Source organism: Haliotis asinina, chromosome 12 (genome assembly GCF_037392515.1).
Source record: "Haliotis asinina isolate JCU_RB_2024 chromosome 12, JCU_Hal_asi_v2, whole genome shotgun sequence".
NCBI classification, from domain to species: Eukaryota; Metazoa; Mollusca; class Gastropoda; order Lepetellida; family Haliotidae; genus Haliotis; species Haliotis asinina.
The window spans coordinates 28,770,754-28,797,502 of NC_090291.1; the positions used below are offsets into that span (position 1 = coordinate 28,770,754).

The window sequence follows — 26,749 nt, forward strand, 5'->3', positions numbered from 1 at the left end:
TATTACAAATCCAGTTACCACTTGTCAAACTATCTTATGGATGAAACATTTGTAGGCAATTAACTGTGAAGTGACTGGTGACAACAATATTCAAACTATATGTTGGCAGTCCAGTAGGAGTGAGTGAGTTTAGATTTACGCCTATTAGCAATATTTCAGCAATATCACGACAGGGGATACCAGAAATGGGCTTCACACACTGTACCCAAGTGGGGAATCGAACATGGGTTTAGGCTGTGATAAATGAATGCTTTATCAAACACGATTAAACTCACTCATACATAATTATGCTGAACAGTACGAAAATTGTACCGAATGCTTGGATAATAGCATGTTTATTAATATTAAAAATGAATCTGATCATGTGATATATCAGTAAGTTAAAACATTGCATGCATCAATAGTATTTGACATTAGTGTGTGAATGGGGGCTTTAAGCAGGAATCTGCAATATTCTGTTGAGGTTCCAGTTGCCTGTAAACAATTACATCTTGTCCAGACAAATCAGTGGTTGATAGTAGAGCCAACATTCTACAGCATGAGTTGTAAACTAAGTATGCCTCAGTCGGAACAGCTTGTAAGAAGAACCAAAGACAGCAAAGTACATATCCCCATTTTAATGGACACACACACACATATATATATACACACAAGTGAATGGTCAGCCTGTGCTCTGTGTGGTTGTCTGTTGTAGTTCGGCCAATGCCCACTGCTTGTTCTCAAGCTCCCCCCTCAGTTTTGTGTACTCCTCCACCAAGCTGTCAAATCCCATCCCCACTGCCTCGTATGCTCGCAATGCCTGACCCACTCGCATCAAATCCTTCTCGTGGTCATCTATAGCCGAGTCCAAATGTTTCCTGCAAAGAAAACAACCAGACTATTAAACATACATCTTTCTAAGACCCTGTTACAATTACAATAAAACATTAGTCTCAGTGTCATGCTGTCAATGGCATTGATAACTGCTTCTGTTCTTAGTCACTGGTTTGTCTGGTCAAAATTTACTGAACTTGAAATATATTCTTGGCAAGAATATTAACTGCCTGTTATGAAGTCCTGATTGCATCTTACAGTACAGCTAAATACTCCAACTAGTTACACAACCCTTATATGTCATGTGGACCTGTGAAAATCCAGGTTAGAATTGATCTTTAGTAACCCATGCTTGTCGTCAGAGAAGACTAACAGTATCAGATGTCAGGTTCACTCTTTCAGATCATCGTATCCCACTTGCATAGATTGATGCACATGCTTTTGATCACTTGATTGTTTGAACCAGATTTGATTATTTTCAGACAACCACCATATAGCTGGAATATTTCTGAGTGTGGTGTAGAACTAAATTTCATTCACTATGTCCTGTAAGTACAGTAAATAATTACCCTAATTACATTTCATGACCATTATATTAGTCCTGTTAATCAGAAACCAAATCTGCCATCGATTATCGGAGGACAAGGGGTTTCCTTTGATCGTCTAGTTTTGTAAAGCAAACCCTGTATGCAACAGATCATGAGGAGATAACAATCACGACTACGCATTCAGTACTGCCGACTTGCCAGAATCATTGACCAGGATGATTTGTTTTATCAGCATGTCATTCAACACTTCGGCAACTTTACAACTTGAGGACAGTGAAAACAATATTGACTTGTAAAATCCATTTGGATACAATCCATGTTGTCTAATGACAACTGTTTAACACCAAAGCTTTCTTTTGGTGCCAATTTGTGTTCCATGTCTCACTCAATATGTCTGTTATCTTGAGATTCCTAAATTCAATACATCAACAAATTGAAGCTATGCCATTCAGAAATCAAGACTAATGTCAAAAAGACAAAGATGCAGCATTATATTTCCATCAAAAAGTACATTAATGCCTTTTTACTGCTGGTTGCAAATTGCTTTCAGTGACTGAGTGAGTGTGGTTTTATGCTGCTTTGACCAATATTCCATGATTTTATGTGCCAATAATGTTGCAGCTGGGGACACCAGAACTAGGCTTCACACGTTTCCCATGCTGAAACTCAAAGGTGGTTTAACCACTAAGCTACTCAACTGCCTTGAACTGCAGCAGTGGCAGGGAATGAGATTTCTGCTTCACTTCATTTCACTTCATTGTGACCTTGCTTTGTGAGGACCTTGCATGACGTCATAAATGAAGAGTGAGTGAGTATGATTTTATGCCGCCTTTAGCAATATTCATGCAACATCATGGTGAGTGGACAAAGGAAGTGGGCTTCAGTGTCTATTCTAGGACATGCGATTGCGCGATTGGTACTAATAATGATCAAATCATGCATCATATAAACAACAGAGCATGAACTGTCGTGCATAGTAATTTGCTCCGTAACTACCTTTCAAAAAACATAAGAAAAGCTTTATATTGACAAGGAATGACTTTTTAAATCAGAGTCAGCCACAGAATCAAGTTTGAGTGACAACATGTAAACATAACAGAGTAACATGCCTTGGCTAAAACCACTATCGGCACTGGGGAAACGAAATTCCATTCATATCAGTATGAAAATAGATAACATTTTTTGATGAAGTTAATAGTTATGATTTGATTAATCAATTAATTGACAACCTTAAAATATGAACTCTAAACAAAGTGCTTGTGTACAGCACTTGCAAAACACAGTTTCGTCGATCTTTTTTAGAACATCAGTTCGTTTTCATTTCGTTTTCAAAATCAGACAATATTATCACTTGAAGTTGCCGACGACAAATGAATACAAAATTCTTATTTACAACAGTTTGTGCTAATTTGGTGTGAATAATGCCACGCAAAAGAATGAAAATAACTGACTTTTTCGCACAAAAAACCACTGAGAAAGCAACAGTGTCCACCATGTCTTCTTAGACTGATATGTCTGTTAATCAGACGTGTGAATCAAAAGGCTAGCAATACGTCGAGACTTATCCCGGTCCCTCCGACTCCAAAAAAACCCAACCCAAACCAAGTGTTTTTCAGAAAAAATTAAAAAAATGGTTGCAAGAATGGCCATGGCTCTCTTTTGTCAAAATGGTGCAATGATATGTGAGTATTGCAGCCAAAATAAAACGAGCAATAGTTTCACTGGTGGTGGTTGCAATAACATTCGTACATCCATACTATTTTGTAAGAGAGTAATACAGGTATTTCCCCCTACATTTTCCACCACTCCCCCACTCTTCCTTTTTTTTTGTAAGGGGGCGACGTATCCCCCTAGATTTTCAGTTCTAGAATAGACACTGGGGCTTCACACATTATGCCCGTGGGGAACTTAACCTTGGCCTCCCCAGCATGAAGAGTTGACGCCTTAACAAATAGGCTACACCACTAACCCCCATGATGAGGTGACTAATAATAAACACATTGTATCTACTACCCATCTGATAAAGAAATTGAAACAACAATTTAATAATATTTCTAAGAAACTCATTTGCAAAAGTATCCGTAAAATTTTAGGAAATGAGAAATAAACACTTACATATGTAGACAGGTAGATTTGAAATTAAATTCTTAAAATGTTTATGATATAAAAAAAATGTCAACCAGAGTCCTACCTGATGACATCTAGGGCCTGCACAGTCTCTGCAGTATAGGTGTCACACAAAATCTGGAGTTGAACTAATCTGAAACATATACACCAACATTCAAACATCAGTGATACAAAGAATATTAAAACTGCTAAATATAAATTTTCAGGGTTTTTGTGCAGTTCCTTTTAGGAATGTTCAAACAGACTTGGGACACTAAAGGCTTTACACACTGTACCCATGTAGGGATTTTAAACATTATAAACCAGTACTCTAACTACTGGACTAACCATATTCTCCTATACTGAGAATCATCCCCTAAAATATGTATTAACACCTAACTTCATGCTGGAAGGCCAACACTGTTGACAGGAAATGCCCTATGTATCAGCTCAAGAACAGACAAGTTGAATGACAAACAAGAATAACCCCACCCCCATTAGATGACAACCCCAATCCCCCAAAGCTCCCCAGAACAAAATGGGTAACATCCCTTAAAATCACCCACCTTCGCCTAAAATTATGAATGGTCCCTTATACAGACATAGGCACAAAAATATGCAAATGAAGCTCTCCTTGTTTATTAAAGTTGCTCATAACTGACTTACTTTATTTTGAGACACATGGCATCACACCTGGCAACAAGCCATTCACTGGTGACCAGATCAGTCTCCACCTGCCGATCTAGCTTGAAGTCCTTCAACACCTTCTCCAAGACTGACAACAGGTCTAGCAGAGTCTGAAATACAACAGTTGAATGAATCTTGTTGCACTCGGTGATACTTGGTGATACAAGAAGAAAATACAGCAGTTGTGTACCTGGTGGTACAAGACAGTCATATCACAGTGGCATATGATGGTACAAGAAGGTAATATCACTATAGCTGGTGGTATAGTGTAAGTTATCACATGGCGTCGAGGGAAATACGGGGTTTTATCAGTCGAAAGTAAGGTTGTATACAACCTTATGAGGGACTGATAAAACCCCATATTTCCCAAGACACGATTTGATAACGCATTTATCTAGCTGAATGTTTTCACTAAATCAAAACAAAACAACATGCATCGAATCGACCTGCTGCCATGTTGACACCAGCTGATCATTTGACCTCAATGCACCCACCGCAAAGTTACTAAAGGCTTGTCGATGCACGCTTTTATCACTTCGCGTCGTCACCGAGGTGTAGCGGGTGATATGACTTTTGTAGTTGGAGTACACAACTTATATACTCCCGCTCGCGGATCATGATGGATGTACATACTATTTTATCAGAGTCACGTGGACCAAGCAAAACTCGACATTCTTACATGAGGCTAGATAAGAGGGTAATATCACAGTGATATCAGGTGGTACAAGAGGGTAATAGAAGTTACAACAGTGATATCATGTAGTACAAGACAGCAATATCACACTGATAGCTGGTGTTACATGATGGAAATGTTGTAGCCTTACCTGAAGGTACGAAAGGGTAACATAGAATCTTTAAGTCTAGATGGTAATATTGGTGTCTTACCTGGTAGTACAGCCAGAACTGCTTGTCTCTTTTTTGACGTATCACTTGAATTTGCTTCTTGTCCTCACTGAGCTGATGTTTGTTGGTCTCAATCTCACCTGGTAGTTGCACAGCCTTGGACAAAGTAAGACGAGTGCTGTCTACAAAACACATAAATATTCCATCAAATAAAGATATCAGACAACAGAGCTATAACTTCATCTTTTTTTATGCTAATAAACAAAACAGACAAATTGAGGTGTTACATAACAGTATAGATTCTCAAAGCCCTCATCAGTTATCCAGTATACATGTATATCTCAACTTCACTGATATAAATACCTCTAAACTCAATACATAGCATAGTCTTGGTTGAGAGGTAATGCCACGAATGTAACTGTTCCTACTTCAAGCTTTGCAAAGCATTTCTCATTTAGCTGACTGGACAGTAGTATGTCTCAATGTTGTGCTGTTTAAAATAGTTAGAGGTATTTATCATGAAAAGAAAGAAGTATTAATACCCTGATTTATCTTGGACATCAAGGGCAGTCGGCTTTGTTGCTATTATTTCTATTCCAGACATCCTCATTTCTATAATAATTCCTTGCTTAATGTAACTCTACTTGCTAAAGCACTTTCTAGGTTCTAGATGCTCTGATACAATCTCTAGATTGGGAAGTGAAAAGCTAATCCAAGGGAGACAATTTGTTGAAGGATTTTATATCTCTTTAAGGTTTCCTTTCACATTGTGAAGTTGATTTTACTGTTACTATATACAAAATATGCTGAAGTTCTGCTTATATGTCAAGTGTATAGTCAAGGATGTTTTCTACAAGAACACAAGTATTGTCAAATCATATGTTTTCAGACATGCATAACTGGGCTAAAACAAAAGGCCATTGTCTTACACAGGCATTGTAAACCCTTGAATGATGGCTTGTGTTTAGGAAAAAGTTATCTCTCATAAATCAGTGACATGTTTCATAGTCATTCATGTCTATTTTCGACATTTAATCGAAAAGACTTCACTTCAATACATATCTGAGTTCTTCAAAACAATTATAGCCATTGTTAAATGAACAAACATTAAATTCAATGCTGAAACAAAGCGTAAAAAGAAAAAAACACTCTTTGTTCTTAAAGTTGGTAATATTCTTTTTGAAATCCAATGGAAAATAACTACTTGTGAACCAGCTGATGGAGTCTAGGGGTGAAATTGGAGTTAACTCCCTTTGCAAGAAACCCTCGTCAAAATTTGTCTTGGTTGGGTGAAACCTATCACATACTGCAGTGTTCACAAATGGCAAGGGCCATAACTCTTCAAGAGTGAGTGAGTGAGTTGAGTTGAGCTGAGTTTTATGCTGCACTAAGCAACATTTAGCTATATGGCGGTGGTCTGTATATAATCGAGTCTTGACCAGACAATTTAGTGATCAACAGCATGAGCATTGATCTGCACAATTGGGAACTGATGACTTGTGTTGACCATGTCAGCAAGTGACCACCCAATCCCATTAGTTGCCTTTTACAATAAGCACAGTTGCTTTTTATGACAAGCATGGGTTGCTGAAGACCTATTCTACCCCAGAATCAACTCTTCAAGAAATAAATTTAGGACATCCAGACAACCTCATTTTAAAAGCGACCAGTCACATCAGAATGTAAAATTTTGGATCTCTAACTCAAAAACTCATATTGGAGAAAACTTGTTACTACTGAGAAAAGGATGCATGGAAAGTTCCCAAGATCTCAAACCCAAATCCCTCGCTGTACTCTGTGGTGGGGGAATAATCATCTACACATATGGGTATCTAATACTGTTCTCATACTACATCTTACCTGACAGTCTTGGTGGTTGATAAAAAGTGACAAGATTTTCACATTTCCTTTGTAATCGAGCTTCAATCTCTGGAATCAGTCTTTGCTGCACTGATGAGATATGCTGCCAATGAATAGAATTTTTCAATAATAGAACAGTCAGAATGAAAACTTATAAGAGTACAGTCGAACCCCATTTACTCGGAGCCCACATATCCGGAAACCTCGCCTTCTGGACAATTTTTATGAGAAACAAAACTTACGTTCATTAATTGTACTCGCTTAACCGGACCCCGCGCTTCTGTACCCGGACGGCGAATTTTCAAACCATACCCATAGATTTCCACTGAAAACTTATCCAGTTACCCGGACAGAGAGATCTGTGCAACATGCATGTGCCACGTCAATACCGTTTACTGCACAACTTTGTGATTTCATTCTTAATCTATCAGAAGGCATTTGGTGTGAATTGATTAATTAGCCATCAAAACACTAGTGACGCGTGTCACTCATTTGGAATCGGCGCGTGTGAGAACATCTCATCAGTAACGAAAACACACGTTAAGTAGGATTAAGGTAAACTACACTGTAATTATACAGAATATAACACTTATAAATCAACCCCTGCTACCTGTCGCGATGCAAATTATAAATAGCCTCCCACATGATGTAAGTCATGTGATCCCATCCAAAAGTTTACTTATTGCAGACAGCTTAAGTTCGACGCGATGTTTTTAGGGCATTTTGAATTAAAAAACAGAACATGAAATTGGAAAAATAGAAACTTTTTGTCATTCATTTACGTTTTCATCTAACTTACCATATGAAACTCCACACACTACATGATTACTTTCCAGACAACCTGACAAATGGTAACCTGCGTTCCGCCTTCCATGTATTATTGGTAGACTTATATGTTATGATGATTCACTGTTATTACTATTGACTGTTGATTTATTGATATACGTACATGATTTTTTTTACTTTCACTTAATTTTCACGTTTTGCTTGTTTGATCCAGTTAACCAGATGTCTCGCTATCTGGACGATTTTCGACTGAAACCAAAACGTCCGGATAAACAGGGTTCGACTGTATTCTCATTACATCATCATAACATGAAAGGAAGGATCACAAACTTTTACCAGTTTGGGTGAAACTAATGAGCATGAGAACAGTGCTGATTAACCAAAGTCTCTGGTGTATTCAAGGGGACAGTGTGGCACAGTGAATAGTAGTGTCTCTGACTAGACTCTGAAAGACATGGATGTCTGTGGTTCAAATACCAGCACAGGACTTGGTACTTTTTTTCACTGTTATACACTGTGATCCAACATGGGGTTGAGCATGCTCACATTTAATTTGAAAGAAGAAAGTCAAAGTATCTTGGTATACTCCCTGTTGACAGGAGAATATCAGGATGAACTATTGATGACAAGGTTACTTTGTCAACTTGTTCATGGGTTGGTTCATGTCAAAGGAAAAGAAGGTTTGTGGTTCGATTCCCAGCAGTTTCATGGCTGTTATGCTGACAAAACTTCAACACACAATATGAGTAAAGCATATTGAACCAACAATTATGGTTCTGGAATGATAAAGGGAAGTAACTCTGCCCAGCAAAAAGCAGCTCCTATGACACCAGAGTAAATTGAAGTTAGACAAAGGTATAAGCCTGTTGCAGTGTTTCTGAGATACTACATAGGACGTCACATGGTAAGGAACATTCATGGGATTGAAATGTTTTGGTTCTTAAGGAATACTGCCATGTTCTATCTTCTTTCATAATCAATCATAAAGATGATGAGCTATGTTGATTTATCATCACATCAAAACACTACATGTAGCCACAAGAATCACCTGACTTGGATGCGGAACATTTGATTGCACTGTCAATATGATGAATATAGGTCAAAATACCTACATAAAAAGAGTTGAAAACGGACAAAAACAACATAAATTCAGGTTCAACAAGAATATTATTTCATTATGCAAAATGCAGACCAGTTTACAAACTTACATTTTCGATATGATCAGTGAAACAGATCAGAGTTCTCTGTCTCAGTTAGACAAAATAGTGACTGCATAGTTTGAATCACTGAAGTCAAGTCTTTCATCATGTTCTTTTGGAGATATGGACAATGATGACAGTAACATAAGAAGCTCACTGTGTTAATGTGAACTAGGACATGGGTGCCATGTTGCCATGGTTACACATGTATACTGGTGTTTCCTGCTTGCAGTGTGGATGGAGTTACCTTTCTGTAGGCATTGTGTCTGTTGACATCCTCCTGTGTGAGACCAAGTAAGGTTGCCTTGGATGTCGGGTCAGGACTGAAGTCAAGGTAGTCACCTATCTCGCTGTATGTCAGACAATTTTGGAGAATCACCAGGAACTATAATAAAGAGAGATCTGAAAATTCAGATTTGTATACACACAAGTACCAATACATTGATAACTACATACCTACACAAATGCTACTTCCTATTTGAGGTCATTTTGATTATCACCCACAGGTTACATGACCACTGAGCAAGAGAGCGAGCGAGCGAATGTGTGAGTAAATGGTACATTCCCACAATATCTCAGCAGTCTACATCAGAAATGGGATTCTCACTTTGTAACCATGTGGGGAATCGAATCCTGGTCTTCAGCCTGATTAACACTTTTACCCACTAGACTACCCCACCACCCTACAGCTATTTGAGTTACCTGCTTGTCATCTGATGCCAGCGAAACTTCCTGACTCTTGATCCCATAGTCCAGAATCAACTCCTGGACTTCATGATGGAGGATGTGGTGTAACAGCCAAGTGTGCTTCTCATGTTTCAACACCTCCTGGGCCTACAAGAGATAGTGCCATTGTTTCACCATCTCAAATTACCGAATTTCAGAAGGTGTCTAATTTAATTAATACATCAAAGGACTGACGGGCCTTCTTATGCATCCTGTGAGACACAATGGACACATTATACATTGGATAATCCAGGGTGCCATTGTGCCATGTACAAAACTCTATTTGCTGGATGATAGCATAAAAAGATAAAGACAACTGTAGGTCACCATTACTTACAGATTCAAATGGTAACTAATAATTAAGCTCATCAGAGATAGGTTTTTGTTGTAAAAAACAAAGATGACTTGGTGTCGAAAAACAAACTCGATCACAACATGTAAGTAATTAAAAATCGATATTTATTCATTCATATCTGTTTCAAATAATAATAAAGGTAAAGTTTAACATTTAAACCACCTCCTATATGATCACTAGAAACTGAGGAGGAAAAGCATTACTAGAAAGATTTCTACTGTTATGCATGCAGGTTTATAATTACAATTTCAAATACTGTGTACATCTTAGAAAAGTTTGTGACTTCAATAGGGAACTGAATTTAATAATATTGCCAAAATGAAACCAATCCAACCATTGATATCCTGAAAGATGTTAAATACAATCATAGTCTATCACTTGAAGAATTTTGTTTAGCAGGGTAGTGTCAGCTTATTTTAGTGCTTGAGATAGACCAAAATCTTCAGAAAATCATACCAAAATACATGTTTAGAAAAGCAGACTCAAAAATACTTGCTGCAGATTGCATGTATTGTATCAGTTAACCAGTGCATTCATTTACTGTTACATCCTGATTATGATAAGACAAACCTGCACAAGGTCCTTGTGTGTTTGTAGTCCTATGCCTTGTTCATTGATGTGTTTGGTTAATCCAGTCAAGAGCTTGACAAATCCTGGATTGCCCTCTGCATCTTGAGGTGTCAGCCTCAAGGGCAATAATGCATTCACTGAAGACAAATGCAACATCATTACAATTTTAACAAAACACTGAATTTTCAATCATAGTGGAAAATCTCTCGAAAGCAGATTTGCATAGAACCAAAACTTTTGTTCAGTATAGACAGTGATCTAGATAAGTAGCCATTTATCCAGAGTTGTGTCCCTTGGGCAGGATCGAAACTCACTTAGACAGAGTGAAGCTATACCTGGCAAATGAAATTTTCACATTTGCAGAAACCGAACCAAAAGTGCTATCATAAATATTGGTTCTTGTTTACCAAACCATCAGCAGCTGATTGGTTACATGTCTGCAAATGAACACATGCCATTTTCTCTGCAAAACTCAGGAATTCATAAAAATGCCTGACTATCACCTATTAAATTTCATTCCAGCCAAATGATATCACCAGAATATATCCCGGTGTTGGGGGTTTTCGACGATATAAGACAAAAACATAATTTTTATCTTAAATATCATTTAAAGTTTTGATTTTACTAACCTTGAGTGAAAAAGATATATTCATCTATTTTATACAAAAATATCATGCGTTTCCTACAAAAATAGTGTTGATGATGACATTGTATCAGCGAAACTGCAGCTGCTTGCCACATTCGGGCAATTTGTATGTGCTTTCAACGATGAGCTATATTTTTACCTCCGCACACCGAGAGAGTGTTTTGATCACATGGATTCCTGTTTAAAAAATAACCTATCAACAGCAGATGACTGATCTTGCTGAATTTCCCTCGCTATTTCTTGTTAAACGGACAAATGATTTTGCTTCTGAAGTGGCATGTATTAAAAATCATGTGTAAATAATATTGATGTTTATTTGTTCTTTACATAACTAAACTTCTGGGTTTAAATTGTCAATAAAACTTCTCACCACTGGAACTGGGCATCCGCCCTACTGATGAAACGGTTTGTGCACTCCGATTGCGCACATACTTCTCTGATATAGCGGTAGCAATGCAATCGTCGAAATCTCCAGAATGTAGAATTAAGCTCGCTTTGGGATATATTCCTCATCTAACAAGGATGAGTTTTAACATGTTTTGTGTAACTGTACCTGACCATTCTGAAATGCATATTCCACTTCTAAAAGGTGCCACTCAAAGAAATATCTCCTCAAAGTTACAATTTGGGGGTGGGGTGTGTACGGGCAGAAGTCTTATAGTCAATTTAAAGAGACCTTACAAACTGCTTTCTTATTAACTTTGTACTTAGATAATATCAGGTAATTGGAGTTCTAAAGCATATACATACTCTAGTCATAACTTGACTCATATATCGAGGATACAGGTGATAGTACATCTCCACTGAAATGTACACTCTAAAGATATGACAATTACATACAGCGATCGGAAGACTTGATTGCTTGATCTCTAACTTCACTTCTTACATCCATGTCCGTTCTCACCATTGAAGTTCCCGCTATCTGTCATCCTACGATACATTATGTACTAATGAAAAACATCATTTTACGTAATAAAAGAACGGCAATAATACACCGCATTTAGATACATATAGTATATGTACAGCAAAAAATAAGCTCCGTGTTGATTCATGAAATACCAGAAAAAATGTTACAATAAATTTATAGTAGGACATCGAGCCAAAGAATAGAAATCCACCAATCAGTGCAACGTTCTTTATTTGCTTCAATTCAAACAAAATGGCGGCCGCCATAGAAGGGGTGCTGGATGAAAGAGTGCGCGAGAAAACGCTCAAGTGCAAATTGTTGGTGGTTGGGGCTGGTGGAATAGGGTGTGAGCTGCTGAAAAATCTTGTTCTGACTGGCTTCAAGGATATTGAACTGGTACTTTCTTTATTGATACATAGTCACATTAGTTGTCCAAGACATCAAAAGCAAGTTCCAAGAATGCATTCTTCCGGTAGTTTCTCCAGAACAAGTATCAGTTCACTTTGTTGACAAACCTTATGGATGAAGATATCTTTGTTTTGTGGGTGGGACCTTTCGATACACATTCTTATACTGTTGTCAAGCATTCCTGATTTAGAATGCAGTTTACAGGGCGCAGCACCCAACACCACGGAGCAATTACCTCACTATAGCGCAACGCAGTCTCGCAAAATCGCATACGCAATTGTTTGTTTTCATTTCTTGTGCTTCCACACTGCAGTACTAATGACCCTTCAAATGAGCAGCATTAACTGTGTTGGTGCTCGTGGTTCTAAGGTAGAGTGTCAGCTAAATATATGAACGTCTCAAAAAAATAAATGCATTAGTAGTATTTTTCCATGTAATTTGAATTTGAACCATTGGTGTCTATGTAATCAGCATATCTATGGTGAACACTGTCTGCAAACATTTCTGAGTTTGAATCCATTGTCTTTGAGGTCAGTTCACCAAAACGCACCAAAATCTGTTTTCCGCAATAAATGGAGTAAATTGTGAATGGGAAAAAGTTCATGCGTTTCCTTTTGCATGCACATTTCATGCATCATTTCCAATAAAAGTCATGTTTCAATGCTCTTGTGACAGTTGACAACTTAAACTTTGGTGTTAAACTCATGCCTAGACTTACTGAGGCTCTGCACAACAATGCAATTGGTCATTTGAAGGCTGGGGAGTCTCAGTCTACGATTGCAAGGCAACTGAACGTGTCTCAGAGTACCATAGCAAGACTTTACCATCACAACATCGGTAGTGCCAGGACTCAGAACAATTTCTGATCAGACTGTGAGGAACCGTTTAAGTGAGGCTGGTATTCTTTCCAGAAGACCTTTGCGAGGACATGTTCTTACATGTCAACTTCAACAACAACTCAGACAGTGGTGTCGTCAACATCTCCCATGGCCACTGCAAAGGTGGAGAACTGTTACTTCAGTGATGAGTCCCGTTACATACTGCGACGTCCCGACAGAAGAGCATGTGTATATCTACGTCGTAACGAATGCAAATTGTGTCCAGAAAGTGGACAGATTTGGCCGTGGTAGTGTCATGGTTTGAGCTGGCATCTCATACAGTGGCAGGACAGATCTTATTCAGGTCCAGGGCAATTTGACAGTTCGACGTTACTGTGACGAAATCATCAGGCCTCATGTCCTTCCTTTCATGAATCACCAGAACGTCATTTTTCAGCATGATAATGCTTGGCCGCATACAGCAAGAATAACCAGGGATTTCAAAGAACAACATTCAGGTTTTTGACTGGTCCTCATGATCACCGGATCTTAACCATATTGAACATTTGTGGGATGAATTGGGTCATTGTGTACGATAGCATAACTGTCAACCACAGACGTTACTTGCTCTGTTTGTGGCCTTGCAGGAAGAGAATCAACTCATTCCCAGGCACTTCATCCGGAATCTGGTCCAGTCTATGGGACGCGGATGCCAAGCAACCATTGATGCTAATGGTGGCCACACAAGATACTGACTGCTCTGCAACCTTGACCTTAGAACACTTGTCATTTGTGACGTACAGTTTCTTGCAGCATTGGACCGTTAGTGTTCATTCAGGTTTTCTTCATGACTGCCCTGTATTACTGATCCTTAAGTGTATAAGTTGATAACAATTTTCAGCTGTGCGTTTCTTTGTTTGAGTAGTATATTTAGGTGGGCCATTTTTGAACAATTTTTTTTTCTGAAATTGTATGAGGCATGACCTTGCCAACAGCTTGTTTGTCAATAGATTCTTTCCTGCTACAATCAGGATATTTAAAGCCCCAAACCTTTAAGTAAACCTATTAGATAATTTAGAATTAAGATTAAGAGCATTAAACATGTATACAGAGTTCTACTCTATTTAGGCATGAAAATCTTTAGTTTAAGATTATGATTAAATACAGGTTGTTGCTGTTACTTTCAGCTTGTAGCTTTGCTTCATGTCTCTTTTTTGCGTTTGGTCTCTTAAACTTTTAAACTGCAGAGTCCAGGACCTGGGCAATAGTATTAATGGCTTGCTCATGTTGATGATATTTCCTGAATACACTGAAAAAAGGAAGTGATGGGCTTTTGGAATTTCTGTTCAAATCATTTGCATTGTGTTGAAATACTGTTATATAGTACTGCATGTAATTTGTTTTGGTGAAATTATATTATTTCTAATGAAGTGAAAAGTTATGATTTTTTTTTCAGATTGATCTTGATACGATTGATGTGAGCAATCTGAATCGTCAGTTTCTCTTTCGTAAGGAGCATGTTGGCAAGTCCAAGTCACAGGTAGGTATGTCTTTTAACTAAATGGGTATAACTGTGGCCTAGTCGTTTTGAGGTGCCACAAGTTGCTGTGCAGAGTTGTCTTCCATGTGCACACTAGAATTGTGTGAAATATGCAGCATTTGGGTTTCTAGGTTTTTCAGCATCACTGAAGCTCTGTCACTTCAGGCTTTGCTGTTTGTTTGTTTGTCGGCTCACACATCATTACCCTGTTTTCGATCAGTCTTTAGCATAACTCAGAAACCGTTAAATAGTTTTAGACCAAACTTGATAGATATAACAATCTCAACCTATTTACACAGTTTTGGTATTTTGATTTTTTGTTTTGTTTTTCCATGGAACATTTTGGTGTTAGTCTAATGGTGGGGTGGACTTCGTTTCAGGAGCAGAACTCAAAAACCATTCAATATCTTTCTGCAAAACTTGGTAGATATGTGTGGCAGACCCCAAAGTGGTGCCTTTAGCTATTTACAGGTTTTTGTGATTTATTATTTCCCCAGTTTCCATGGAAACGTTTTGGACTTCGTCTCAAAAGGAGGGATAGACTTTGTTTCCAGAGCACAACTAGAAAACCATTTCATATCTTTTAACATATCTTGGCAGATATATGAGACAGATCTTGAAGTGGTGCCTTTTGCTGTTTACAGATATATGGCCTCTATATTTTTCATGACTTACATGGAAACAATTCAGACTTAATCTAGGAAAACATTAAGTAACTGTCAGAAAATTTGTCCTTTCAAATATGTGGGGGCCTGGCGGATATGTCATCTTCTGATGACTTTTGTATTCCATTGTCTCAATCTCATGTTTTACTGGTCCATGCCATTTTGAGTTGTAATGTCATCACTATTTGTATTCCTTTGAATATATCTTTTTCTTTAATGGGTAAACGGAAATCTTGAATTGATTTTTTATCTGTTACGTTTCCTTTGTTCTCTCACACATGGTTATTATATGATGAAGTTACTTCCTATCGAACACTACATTCATACTCAATAATTCTGAAGATGTAACTGTCTCGCTGACGGATTGTATGAGTTGATTCAGTATGGATCTGGAAGTGACTTTGGTCTTGACTTTGATGTATAGAATGATCAGCTTTTAAAATGATCAGCTGTTAGAGTGAGAGAGGCATTGTAAACATCACAAGAGAGAGACGTGGGTAACTTCAGTCCGAGTAAATATGCTCTGTCAGCGACAATCAAGCTTGTCCTTTTGCACCGACACTATTATAGCAACCTTGTGTTAGTTAATATATATAGTTGTGAAAATCCACTGATGCAATTTCAAAATAGGCACAGTATCTGTCTGATAGCCTTGTTGGGGGATAAAATTCCTGATCGTCTAAATAAAATTCTTGTTATTGTTTCCAATGTGTGTTGTCACTTGATTAAATGATGTTATGTGAAAGAGGCTAAACTGTGAAAAGTAAGTTCTGGATCCTCAAAACCGTCACAACGAGCATATGTCAGTTTGTTCTTGAATTAAGTCTTCATTCCTTTTCTCTGTTGGTGTATTACAAGAGTTCTTTTATGTATTTGTTGTTTTTCCTCCAGGTGGCAAAAGAAAGTGCATTAAAGTTCAACCCAGATGCTGATATTGTAGCATACCATGACAGTGTTATGAGGTTTGTCAAAAGACAGATTATTTATAAAGATTATTTTTCCTTTTCCTGACTCATGCTTCTTATGCGTGATGTGGTTTTTTATAAGAAAGGCACTACTTCTGCACTTTAGCCGATATTCATGACAATGTTAATAGGTATCTCTGTGAAAGAAATGTCTTTTTCATGTAGATTTCCCTCACTTTTGGAATTATGGCACACACTCATGTCATATGTAGATGACAGTGTTTCAGGAATGTAGGATGCTGATTAAATATTGGGGAGTATGGTTTCTAGGCAGTCTTTATCGTAATTGATAAGTGTGTCTTTTGTTTAACAGCCCTGACTATGGCCTGGACTTCTTCAAGAAGTTTGACCTGGTGATGAATGCACTGGACAACAGAGGTGAGTAGGATGAAAGAAATCTTTTGTGTTGAACTCATCTTCCGTGTTTTCCCCTCTCCTAGCTCCCTCAGGGCAGTGGAATAACCTTGTGATTGAGGCATTTGGTCGGCGTGCTGAAGACCTGTGTTACATTCCCTACATTGGTACAATGTTTGAAGCCCATTTGTGGTGTCCCCAGGGTGATATTGCTGCAATATTGCTAAAATTGGAATAGAACTATACCCTAGGTCCCTCACAGTGTTATGGTTTGTGGTGTGTTCCTAAGTGCATGTTCGTTACTGTCCGGTGGCAGGAATATTGCAGGTATTTGATGATTGCAAAGCTGTTTCGTCTGACAAGCAGCATAGCCATTTCCTATCAGTTACCAGAACAAAATTGTGGAAAGATGAGGACTGTAAGGATCAGGGAATTTACTTTCCAGCATCAGTTTGGTAATGCTTGCTTTACTGGTGATGCCCTTGAACTGCAAGGTGGTAAGTTAGGCTAGTGGTTAAAGCATTAACTTGTCACATCAAAGTCCCAGGTTTGATTCCATATGATGTGTGAAGCCCATTTCTGATGTCCCCCACTGTGACATTGCTGTCATATTCCTAAAAGTGGCATAATACCATAATTACTCATAATTCTCTCCAACTGTTACAGCTGCTCGGAACCATGTGAACAGAATGTGTCTGGCTGCTGACATCCCCCTGGTAGAGAGTGGGACAGCTGGATACTTGGGACAGGTTGCAGTCATTAAGAAGGTACACCCATTCAAAAAAAGGGTTCGTTCAGTAGGCAAGTGGTTAGTGTCATCTTCAAGACCCAGATTTGTTGCTGGTTATTGGTGCAATGTGTGAAACTGATTCTTGATGTAAACTTTAGAAGCTGTGAATCAGCATTGTCAGCACCTGTTGTACTGAGGAACAGATATTACAAATGTAAAAAAAGTAACTCAACTATCAAATTCTGAATTATCTTTTTCCAGTGGGCTGTTTTGTAGTTTTGGGGTTAGTTTACTTGTCAATGACATGAAAGGATCATTTATTGAGGTAATGTATAGAGACTTACTCAGTCCTATACCAACTGCATTTGGTTTGAACACCAAGACTAATCAAAGGTACAAAAAGCTTCCAGTGCTCAGTATTATTCGTTACACTGCTGTTTCCATACTATGAGTGATACACATGTAGCACTCCACAACAGTGAGTAAACAGTCGCTGAAAATAGTGGTTTTGTCAATATTCAAGGATGCCAGCTTGTGGAAATAGTAGCTGTAGTAACCATATCATCAGAAAGCCAAAAACGTTTACATACTGAAGGTCAAAATTTCTTCTTTTATGAGGATTATTTGTTGAGAGATCAGTGTCAGTGACCGGGCAATTTTGTAAGTCCCGCTGAACCCTAGACAGTAGCTGTTGTGTGATTGGTTAAATCAGCATCAGTCTTGCATTTGATTGTATGTCATAGGTTGCTCAAAAGTTACCTGACCTTCTAATGATGTTTGTTAGACTCAGTATAGCAGTGTAGCGAATAGTACTGAGCCTAAGTTTACTTAGACTGAAAAAACTACGTGTCATATATTCTGCCAAGGTTCTGCATTCCTCTTTGATAGTATATACAGGTAAATGTTCCAGGAGAGCCTGTACCAGACAATTTTGTCATGTCACTTAAGTGTCATGGTTAAATCAATGTTTCACAAAATACAAAAAGAACTGATATGGTGTTTTGTTTATTGATTTTTTACTTATTTATTGTTACAGGGTCTGACAGAATGTTACGAATGTCAACCAAAACCGAGACAGAAATCCTTCCCAGGGTGCACCATCAGAAACACTCCATCCGAACCCATCCACTGCGTAGTGTGGGCAAAACATCTTTTCAAGTGAGACATGACATATTCCTTACAGTTTGCTGCTAACTCACATATACTGCGTTGCAAGAACATTATTAATACTACACTCTACATCATAGGGTGATACAAGTTCTCAGTTATGTATGTTCCTGCAGTTACATTTGAAGACTTGCATAGCCGAACCCTGAAACTTGTGATTGTGGGTGGTAATCCTGCCTCTCTCTGATTGTTTCTTAGTTAGTCAGCACTATACCCATACTTCTGGCTTGTACTAAATGGGCAACAGCAGTTTATCATGCTGTCATATAATTTGAACTCTTCAGAGTGGTGTCAGTTCTGTTCACTCATTGTTTATCATTACTGTGGCTATTGCTATTTCTGAAAATTCCGAACCATGTCTTGAATACACATCAAACTTCACTGATGATACAGGACTTTCACAACTCAATGCTATATAAGCCGATAATGCTTTTGAAGATGGAAATAATTAATTTACTTAGATCTCTATCTGTGTACAATTCTAGGGTACGATTTAAGAGATGTTCACTTACTTGCTCCATGTGCAACCTGAAATGGAAGCCTAGTTGCACTGACCAGTTCCAGTTGCACTTCATATTGCGATATGTTATGAAAGACATATGCTATTGAATTATTTAGATGTTTTATTCGGAGGTTTACCCGCTCAAATTTAGTGCAAGTTTGACTAATAACTAGGTCGCACTTTGCGATATTGGGTTGCACCAGCGCAAGTAACAAAGAACTAAATCGAGGCCTGAATTCCATTACTCTGTTTCCTGAATCGACTACTCAGGCATGTGTCCCAGAAAATTATCAGTTTTAGTCACAGGTTTGAATGGTACAGGTCCCCCTGATGTAGCTGCAATGTTGATGACTGTGCATGCGATAACACTCACTTGCATTAGTATTCTTTCTTATAAAGTGCTATTACTACACTATCAACCAATCTTTGAGTTAGCACAAAGGACCAAGGGAGTTTTTTTTATTTCAAACATCGTTCATAATTTGAAATAATCACTGTACGCAGCACAAACATCTGTATTACATTCTGTAATTATTCATAACTGTTTCAGTCAGTTGTTCGGGGAGGAAGATCCCGACCAGGATGTGTCCCCAGATACAGCTGACCCAGAGCTAGCAGGTAGTGGTTGATGACTTACCTCACCTTGTTGGAGTTTCAGTGGCGTGTTCAGAATCACCTGACGAATGGGCAAGGAATAGCCAAGAAACGTGTAAAGAATAAGAAGAAATTGACATCCATAACATTTTGCCCTATACATGTTTAATGTCATTTGTCACCACTCGCCCTTTTCCGTAACCTCCAACAAGAAGACGAAAACACGAGCTGGTCATGATTGGTTAATAGTAACCAAGCGCTTGCATCTGTTCAGGACCTATGCGAGGGCTCGTGGGAGGCAATCGCACGGGTGCTCGTTCTGAACATGCCTTAGATAAAGTACAGTAATGTTTGGAGGTACAATTAGGTTGTATATGCTGTTTGGACATGGAAGGATTCATCTGTTGACAAGTTACCTCCCCTTGATTGGGCATTGTCCAGAAATCAGATAAAGATCAGCAATGTTTGAAAGCAGTGTTAAGTTGTATATACTGTTTGGACAAGGTGGGCTTCATCTACAAATTGTCTTGTGTTATGAACACACTGCTATTGCACATGTTTCTGCAGGTGAGGCTGGTCAGGCCGCCCTGGAGGGAGAAGAGAAGGATATAGAGAGGAAGTCCACTAGAACCTGGGCCATGCAGACTGGATATGACCCACAGAAAATATTCAATAAGGTGGATTAAAATTGATGGCTAGTGTATACATGTCATTATCCTGATTCATACTAACTGCTTATTCCCTCATTCTGAAATGTTATGGACATATGGTATTTTCTGTTCTTGGGGAACACTAGTTGTAGATTCTTGTATCAGAAAACACTATCAGCTCTTAAGCAGTTCAGCTCTAGTTCAGAAAATCTTTTAAGTTGTAGCATATTTTCATTCATGTATCAGGCATTATATGTATTTTGACTCCTCTAAACCGTCGGACAGGAAAATACTGAAATGTTTTGAATGTTTGAATCACTTCGTGTTGTGGCCTTCAGTTGTTCCGTGATGACATCAAATACCTGCTGTCCATGGAGGCTCTCTGGAAGAAGAGGCGGCCTCCCACACCCCTGGACTGGGATGATTTACCAGATGCTGCTGATGCAGGTATGTATCTGGTCATGTATTTTTTCAAAGACTGAACATTCTTTACAATTTGGCTGTCCTTGAACAACACTATGGCTGCATTTGAAAGCTTGTTTGAATCGTGACCTTTGTCTTTAATGCCATTAGCATGTCTTTCATTTTGATGGCTCAGTGATTTTATGAAACACATTTTATGTTGATCAGTGATAATATAACATCATACCTGTTTAAGCACATCAAACAGACACAGCATCATACTTCTGTGGTACAAGACTCATTAATCGTCACTAACAGTGCCAAGCTATTGATGTATCAATTGTTAGATAACAAGAATTCTTCAGTATACATGGTCTCATGACTTGTACAATGATTGTGCGGAAATGGGTACACCAGTGGTCTGAAATTTGATGTTCAAATCAGATCCTTTCCACGCAGTTACAAGTCTGGGTTCAAATTCAACCTTATTTTGGTCATTGGTCTATTAGCGCTAGTAGTAGTCTGTTAGATGAAAGATAATGACTGTGAGTCGTTACCTTGTGTTGTCCAGGTAATGGCAGTGCAGGAATGCGTGACCAGAAGGTATGGTCGATGAAGGAATGTGCTCAGGTCTTTGGCAGATGTCTCGGAGACCTCAAAGTGGAGTTTGCCAAGCAGGGTGATGGAGGGATGCTCATCTGGGACAAGGTACGACGTGTTGAATTGCTAGCTGGGTGTGATTGTTGGATCACCTTTTTTCATACAGGCATGAATACCCATGAAGATCTGCTTTAAAATTGGTCTTCAGTAACCCATGCTTGTTGTAAGAGGGATTAGTGGTCGGGCTGGCTGACTTGTTTGATACATATCATTGCAATCTATTGTGTAGATCGACCCGTGAAAGTCCTTGGGTAGAATAAGCCTTCAGCAGCCCATGCTTGCCATAGAAAGTGACTTTCCTTGTCGTAAGAGGCGACTAACAGGATCGGGTGGTCAGACATGCTGACATGGTCTTGCAAACATGGTCTCGATTGTCTTGCAGACTGCCACCATGCTGGAATATTGCTGAGTGTGGCATAAAACTAACTCACTCACTCGCTCGCTATTTTGTAGATTGATGCTTAGTGTTCATCACAAGATTGTCTGGGTCAGACTTGACTATTTACTAACCACTGCAATATAGCTGAAATATTGCTGAGTATGTCGTTAAACAAACATGTAACATAACATTCAGGCATGAACCTTCCTTGCTTCTGTTAACTTAACCATGTCAACAGTACTTCCCAACAAAGGCTACAGTCAGTGTGACATCTTTGGGAGACTGTTTGAGTAAGGAAGATAACAATATATGGATGAACAACTTCTTTATGACGGCTTGAGTCACGTTTTGGCTGCAATACTTGTTTCATAATAGAGTTGGAACCTGTACTGAAATGTCGGTCACTGAAAGTAAGAAAATTTTTATGAATATATTGTTATCCTTCCTTATAGTGAGGATGATTTGAATTTTGTAATTTATTCATATGTAACTTCCTGTTTCCATGATAACAATGATATTTGCCTTTCATTTACTTCAGGATGATGACACAGCTATGGACTTCGTAACATGCACTGCAAACATTCGTGCTCAAATCTTCGGCATTGGTCTCAAGTCTCGCTTTGACATTAAATGTGAGGACACTTAGAGTAGTAGTTGGCTTGATCAAGCTGTCATGTATCTGTTGTTACTAATTATAGTACTTTCATTGTTAATGCTTTGACACAGTGCTTAGATTCCAGGGCAGAATATTCTTCAAGTGCCCCATGCTTACTGTCTGTCTGCCTGTTTAATGCCACACTCAGCAATTGTTGTGGGAATCTGTAAATATTTGAATCAGGACTAGAAAATCCAGTGATCAACAACATGAGCATCGATCGATACAGTTGGGATAAGATGACGTGCCAAACAAGTGAGCAAGCCTGATCACTTAATCCTGTTAGTCACCTCCCAAGACAAGCATGGATCACTGAAGATCAGTTCTAACCCAGACCTGCATGTGTCAATAGTCGACATTTGCTCCACCACTAGTAGCATCCTAGGTTATTGAAGCAAGTTTATGGATTAGGTTGACAGGATCAGTGACTTGGTACATATCACAGATTTGAGTATTTTCACGCCTTTGTTATATAGTTGTGCTAGTGGTCAATGGGACATTATACAAACACTGACATACATGACTCTTCCTTGATCCACTCTGTTGTGTTTCAGCCATGGCAGGGAACATCATACCAGCTATAGCCACCACTAATGCCATCATTGCTGGTCTCATTGTCATGGAGGGACTCAAAATACTGGCAGGAGACATTAATAAATGCAAAACTGTGAGTATGACATTTTCAGATGACAGTCTGACAACTTGTTTTGTTCATTATTACAGATCATAACCATCACAAACAATGTTGGTCATAGGCAAAGGCCAGCCATGTTGTTGAGCTAGTGAGATTTTGTGACTTGATTGGTTGCACATAATACCTTTACAGTATGGACCATTGGTCACAGTATCTATCATTGGATTGTCTGGTTGAGAGTCCATTATTTACAGACTGCCTTCTTATAGCCACACTCAGTAATATTCCAGCTGTATGGAGGCAGTCAGTAAATAATGAAGTCAGGGCCACACAATCCAGTGATCACCATCATGATGTTCTGTGCAATTGGGAACCGATGACTTGTGTAAACCAGATGAGCAAACCTGACCACCTGATCCCGTTGGTTGTCTTACAAGCATGGGTTACCAATTTTAACCTGGACCTTCACAGGTCTCATGTAGCGAGACTATTGTTGATTGTGTCATTAAACAAGAAACAAAGGATGTGTCATTTGTGTTTCAGGTTTATCTCAACAGACAGCCCAACGCAAGGAAGAAGCTTCTGGTTCCTTGTTCCTTAGACCCGCCCAACCCCAAGTGCTATGTATGTTCATCTAAACCAGAAGTTACCGTCCGACTCAACACCGACAAAATAACTGTGAAATGTTTGGAGGAGAGGGTAGGTTCATACACATTCAGCAACAGGAAATAGGTATCTCTCATTGATCTGCAGTAGATTGTATACACTACCGAGCAATATATGCAGGTGATTTGAATTGTAGGCATAGCTCATTGAAGTCAGTTGTACTTGCTGGAACCTTGTGCCATTGATGTTGATATAATGGAATTATTGCATCCTGGGTTGTCAGTGTTTCATGAGAATTATTTCTGGGAAAATACCTATAACCCTCGATTTTTTAAAAATTATTCTCTGCCAAAGAATATAGGTCTATGGGCTATATATATAATACCTAAAGCTACCCTTAAAAACTAACATTAAACCCTACACCCTTGAAATAATCCCCATGAATAGAAAACGTATCACTTGTGGGTTGTGGGCAGAACTTATACCATTTTCTGTGTATCATATCCCAACACAGTAGAAATGGCGATAGCATCATGGAACATTCTCATACACTTCCCTCGTACTGAAATGTTTAACAAATATGCTACTAAAACTGGTGTAATCTATTAAGTATAGTTAGAGAAAAAAGCATGTTACTTTTAAAAATCTTAGCTTTAAGCTATGTAATATTGCTGAAAGCATTTGTATAACAATATGGTAACTTTACACTCTTATGAAGTCACATTCCATTGGTTACTGGAACTATTGTGTGACAATATGGTAACTTAACACACTAATTAAGTTACATTCCATTGGTTACTGGAACTATTGTGTGACAATATGGTAACTTAACACACTAATTAAGTTACATTCCATTGGTTACTGGAACTATTGTGTGACAATATGGTAACTTAACACGCTAATTAAGTTACATTCCATGGGTTACTGGAACCATTGCTGATTGCAATATATGATATTGTATTTGTAATGCAGAATTTGACTAAAGTGCTTTAAACCTTAACAAGAATATTAAGGAGATCCTATTCTAATGGTAAAGATAAATACAAAAGAATCATCAAACTTACCCCAAATGATGCAGTGCTGTGATCATCATGCAGCAGTGATTAGAGAAGAGAAATGCTGAAGTACAGAAGACTGAAGATCTGGTCACAAACTACACAACTAGTGTAGGTAATTCGCTGAAATCTCACAATTGATGATTGGTTCATTATCAGTGACCAGTCATCGAAAAAAATAGTGTCATTTTTCAGATTTTCCTATTCAGGTTGTTATTGCAGATAAGTATGCCATGGTTCTCTGTTTCTTATTTTGTTTAGAAACTCCACATCCAGTGTTAAATGATGCAACTTGCTACTTTAAAGTGATGAAATATGAACCTCTTGGAGTCTTCAAGAAGTATACAGTCTTGACTTTTCAGTTAGTGAAGTGAGTTTTCTGAAAATTAAACATGCTTTCAGGCCCTGACAACTTCTAAGATATGTTCCACTGTCAAGTGTTTCGAACACTAAAATTATATTGACAAAATCGTTCATCTCATTTTGAGAATATGTGATCAGTTACTTGGTTGTTTGGTCATTATGACCAATCTTCGATTATTTCAATTAATCGGAACACCAGGCACCCGTGGCGAGCCACCTCCTCGTGGTGGGTGCTGGGTAACGCCAAGAGCTCGCCGACATCCCCGTAGTGGACCCGGGAGGATATTTGGTCCACCAACCCGTTTGCCGTGGGTTGCAGCCCTGTGTTGGCGGAGGAGGGGATCCTGGTGGTTGAGAGCAATAGGAGCTTGCAACCGTGTTCCTGTTGCTCAATACACCACTTCGGCCCTGACTTCGCCTAGACGGGTGGTCGAATAGGCCCGGTTCGACCAATCGGCTGGTCATGCCAAGCCCTGTGCATGGGGCATTATTATATTTATCAATGCACATATATCATTTGGAATCGTTGTAAATTTGGACTTGACTATATAATCTAAAACATTTTGAATTTGAAGTATGTTGTTCTGTAATTTGCCTAGAGTCCTATGCCAGAAGGCGGTGGCTCATGGGCCAATCTGGTAGAATTATTAATCTCTTAATTCTTCTGCTGGAGTATATCATCCGGGTATCCTTGGTGCTGCAAGCTGGAGGCCCGCTTGCTTTAGCATTGTCCTTGTGATACTCCATGGTGGGTGGGGAGCTCGGATGATGAATCATATGACACCAATCATGGCTTATGAAATACCCCCCAAAAAAACCAAACGTCCACTTGAAATTGATCCCGTTGATACTTCTCATAGACCGTCTCTATCGATTGAGTATTGGCCACGTTTCCTCGTTATTGAGACTCCGGACAAGACACCATTGAAGTTGAACCCTTTCGCAGTATCTAAGGGCATTCAAGGTATTGCTGGGGATGTCAAGAACATTAGACGCTTGCGTTCGGGTGCATTACTAATAGAGTGTGGCAAGAAACAGCAGACAACCAATCTGATGAACATTGAATCTTTTGTGGGCATTCCGGTCACGGTCTCTGCTCACAAGACCTTGAACACAAGTAAAGGTATCGTCCAGAGATCATGATCGGTTGTTTGCTGACATGTCCGAGCTTGATATAGCATGCGAAATGAAGGATCAAGGTGTGCTGTATGTGAAGCGCTTTTCCACCCGAAAAAACAATGAAACAATCCAAACAAATACCTATCTGTTTTCTTTTTCATTGCCAAATGCTCCCAAATCAGTAAAGGCGGGTTACTGCAATATCCAAGTTGAAACCTACATCCCCAACCCGCTCAGGTGTTTTAAATGTCAGAAATATGGACACGGTGTATCTACCTGCACATTGTCTGTTGTGTGTGCTCACTGTGGTGAGAAGACACACACAACAGAAGATTGTGACAGTGACTTTAAAAAATGCACTAACTGCTCTGGCGACCATTCATCTTCGTCAAAACAGTGTCCAATATGGAAAGAGCAAATGGCGATTAACAAAATAA

The 26,749-nt window shown here is 38.8% G+C and overlaps 2 protein-coding genes across 2 annotated transcripts in view; one reads left to right on the forward strand and one right to left on the reverse strand.

Moving 5' to 3' along the window:
• Positions 1 to 602: 602 nt before the first annotated feature.
• Positions 603 to 12,083, reverse strand: LOC137258811 (HAUS augmin-like complex subunit 4). The gene is made up of 9 exons (XM_067796509.1): positions 11,980 to 12,083; positions 10,494 to 10,630; positions 9,545 to 9,676; positions 9,090 to 9,227; positions 6,858 to 6,960; positions 5,040 to 5,179; positions 4,134 to 4,264; positions 3,553 to 3,621; positions 603 to 857 (listed from the first exon to the last, which is right to left on the reverse strand). Exons 1-9 carry the CDS (start codon positions 12,044 to 12,046, stop codon positions 662 to 664), a joined length of 1,113 nt encoding a protein of 370 aa, XP_067652610.1. The 5' UTR covers positions 12,047 to 12,083; the 3' UTR covers positions 603 to 661.
• A 181-nt stretch (positions 12,084 to 12,264) lies between these two features.
• The window catches only part of LOC137259031 (SUMO-activating enzyme subunit 2-like), a 30,083-nt gene continuing 15,598 nt past the window's right edge, over positions 12,265 to 26,749 (forward strand). Inside the window, exons 1-13 of the mRNA XM_067796736.1 lie at positions 12,265 to 12,442; positions 14,729 to 14,812; positions 16,369 to 16,439; positions 16,756 to 16,820; positions 17,463 to 17,563; positions 18,563 to 18,684; positions 19,746 to 19,813; positions 20,357 to 20,466; positions 20,778 to 20,886; positions 21,413 to 21,549; positions 22,419 to 22,512; positions 23,090 to 23,202; positions 23,713 to 23,868. Of these exons, the coding sequence (XP_067652837.1) occupies positions 12,299 to 12,442; positions 14,729 to 14,812; positions 16,369 to 16,439; positions 16,756 to 16,820; positions 17,463 to 17,563; positions 18,563 to 18,684; positions 19,746 to 19,813; positions 20,357 to 20,466; positions 20,778 to 20,886; positions 21,413 to 21,549; positions 22,419 to 22,512; positions 23,090 to 23,202; positions 23,713 to 23,868 (1,374 nt within the window). The 5' untranslated portion in view covers positions 12,265 to 12,298. The remainder of the gene's footprint in view (positions 12,443 to 14,728; positions 14,813 to 16,368; positions 16,440 to 16,755; positions 16,821 to 17,462; positions 17,564 to 18,562; positions 18,685 to 19,745; positions 19,814 to 20,356; positions 20,467 to 20,777; positions 20,887 to 21,412; positions 21,550 to 22,418; positions 22,513 to 23,089; positions 23,203 to 23,712; positions 23,869 to 26,749) is intronic.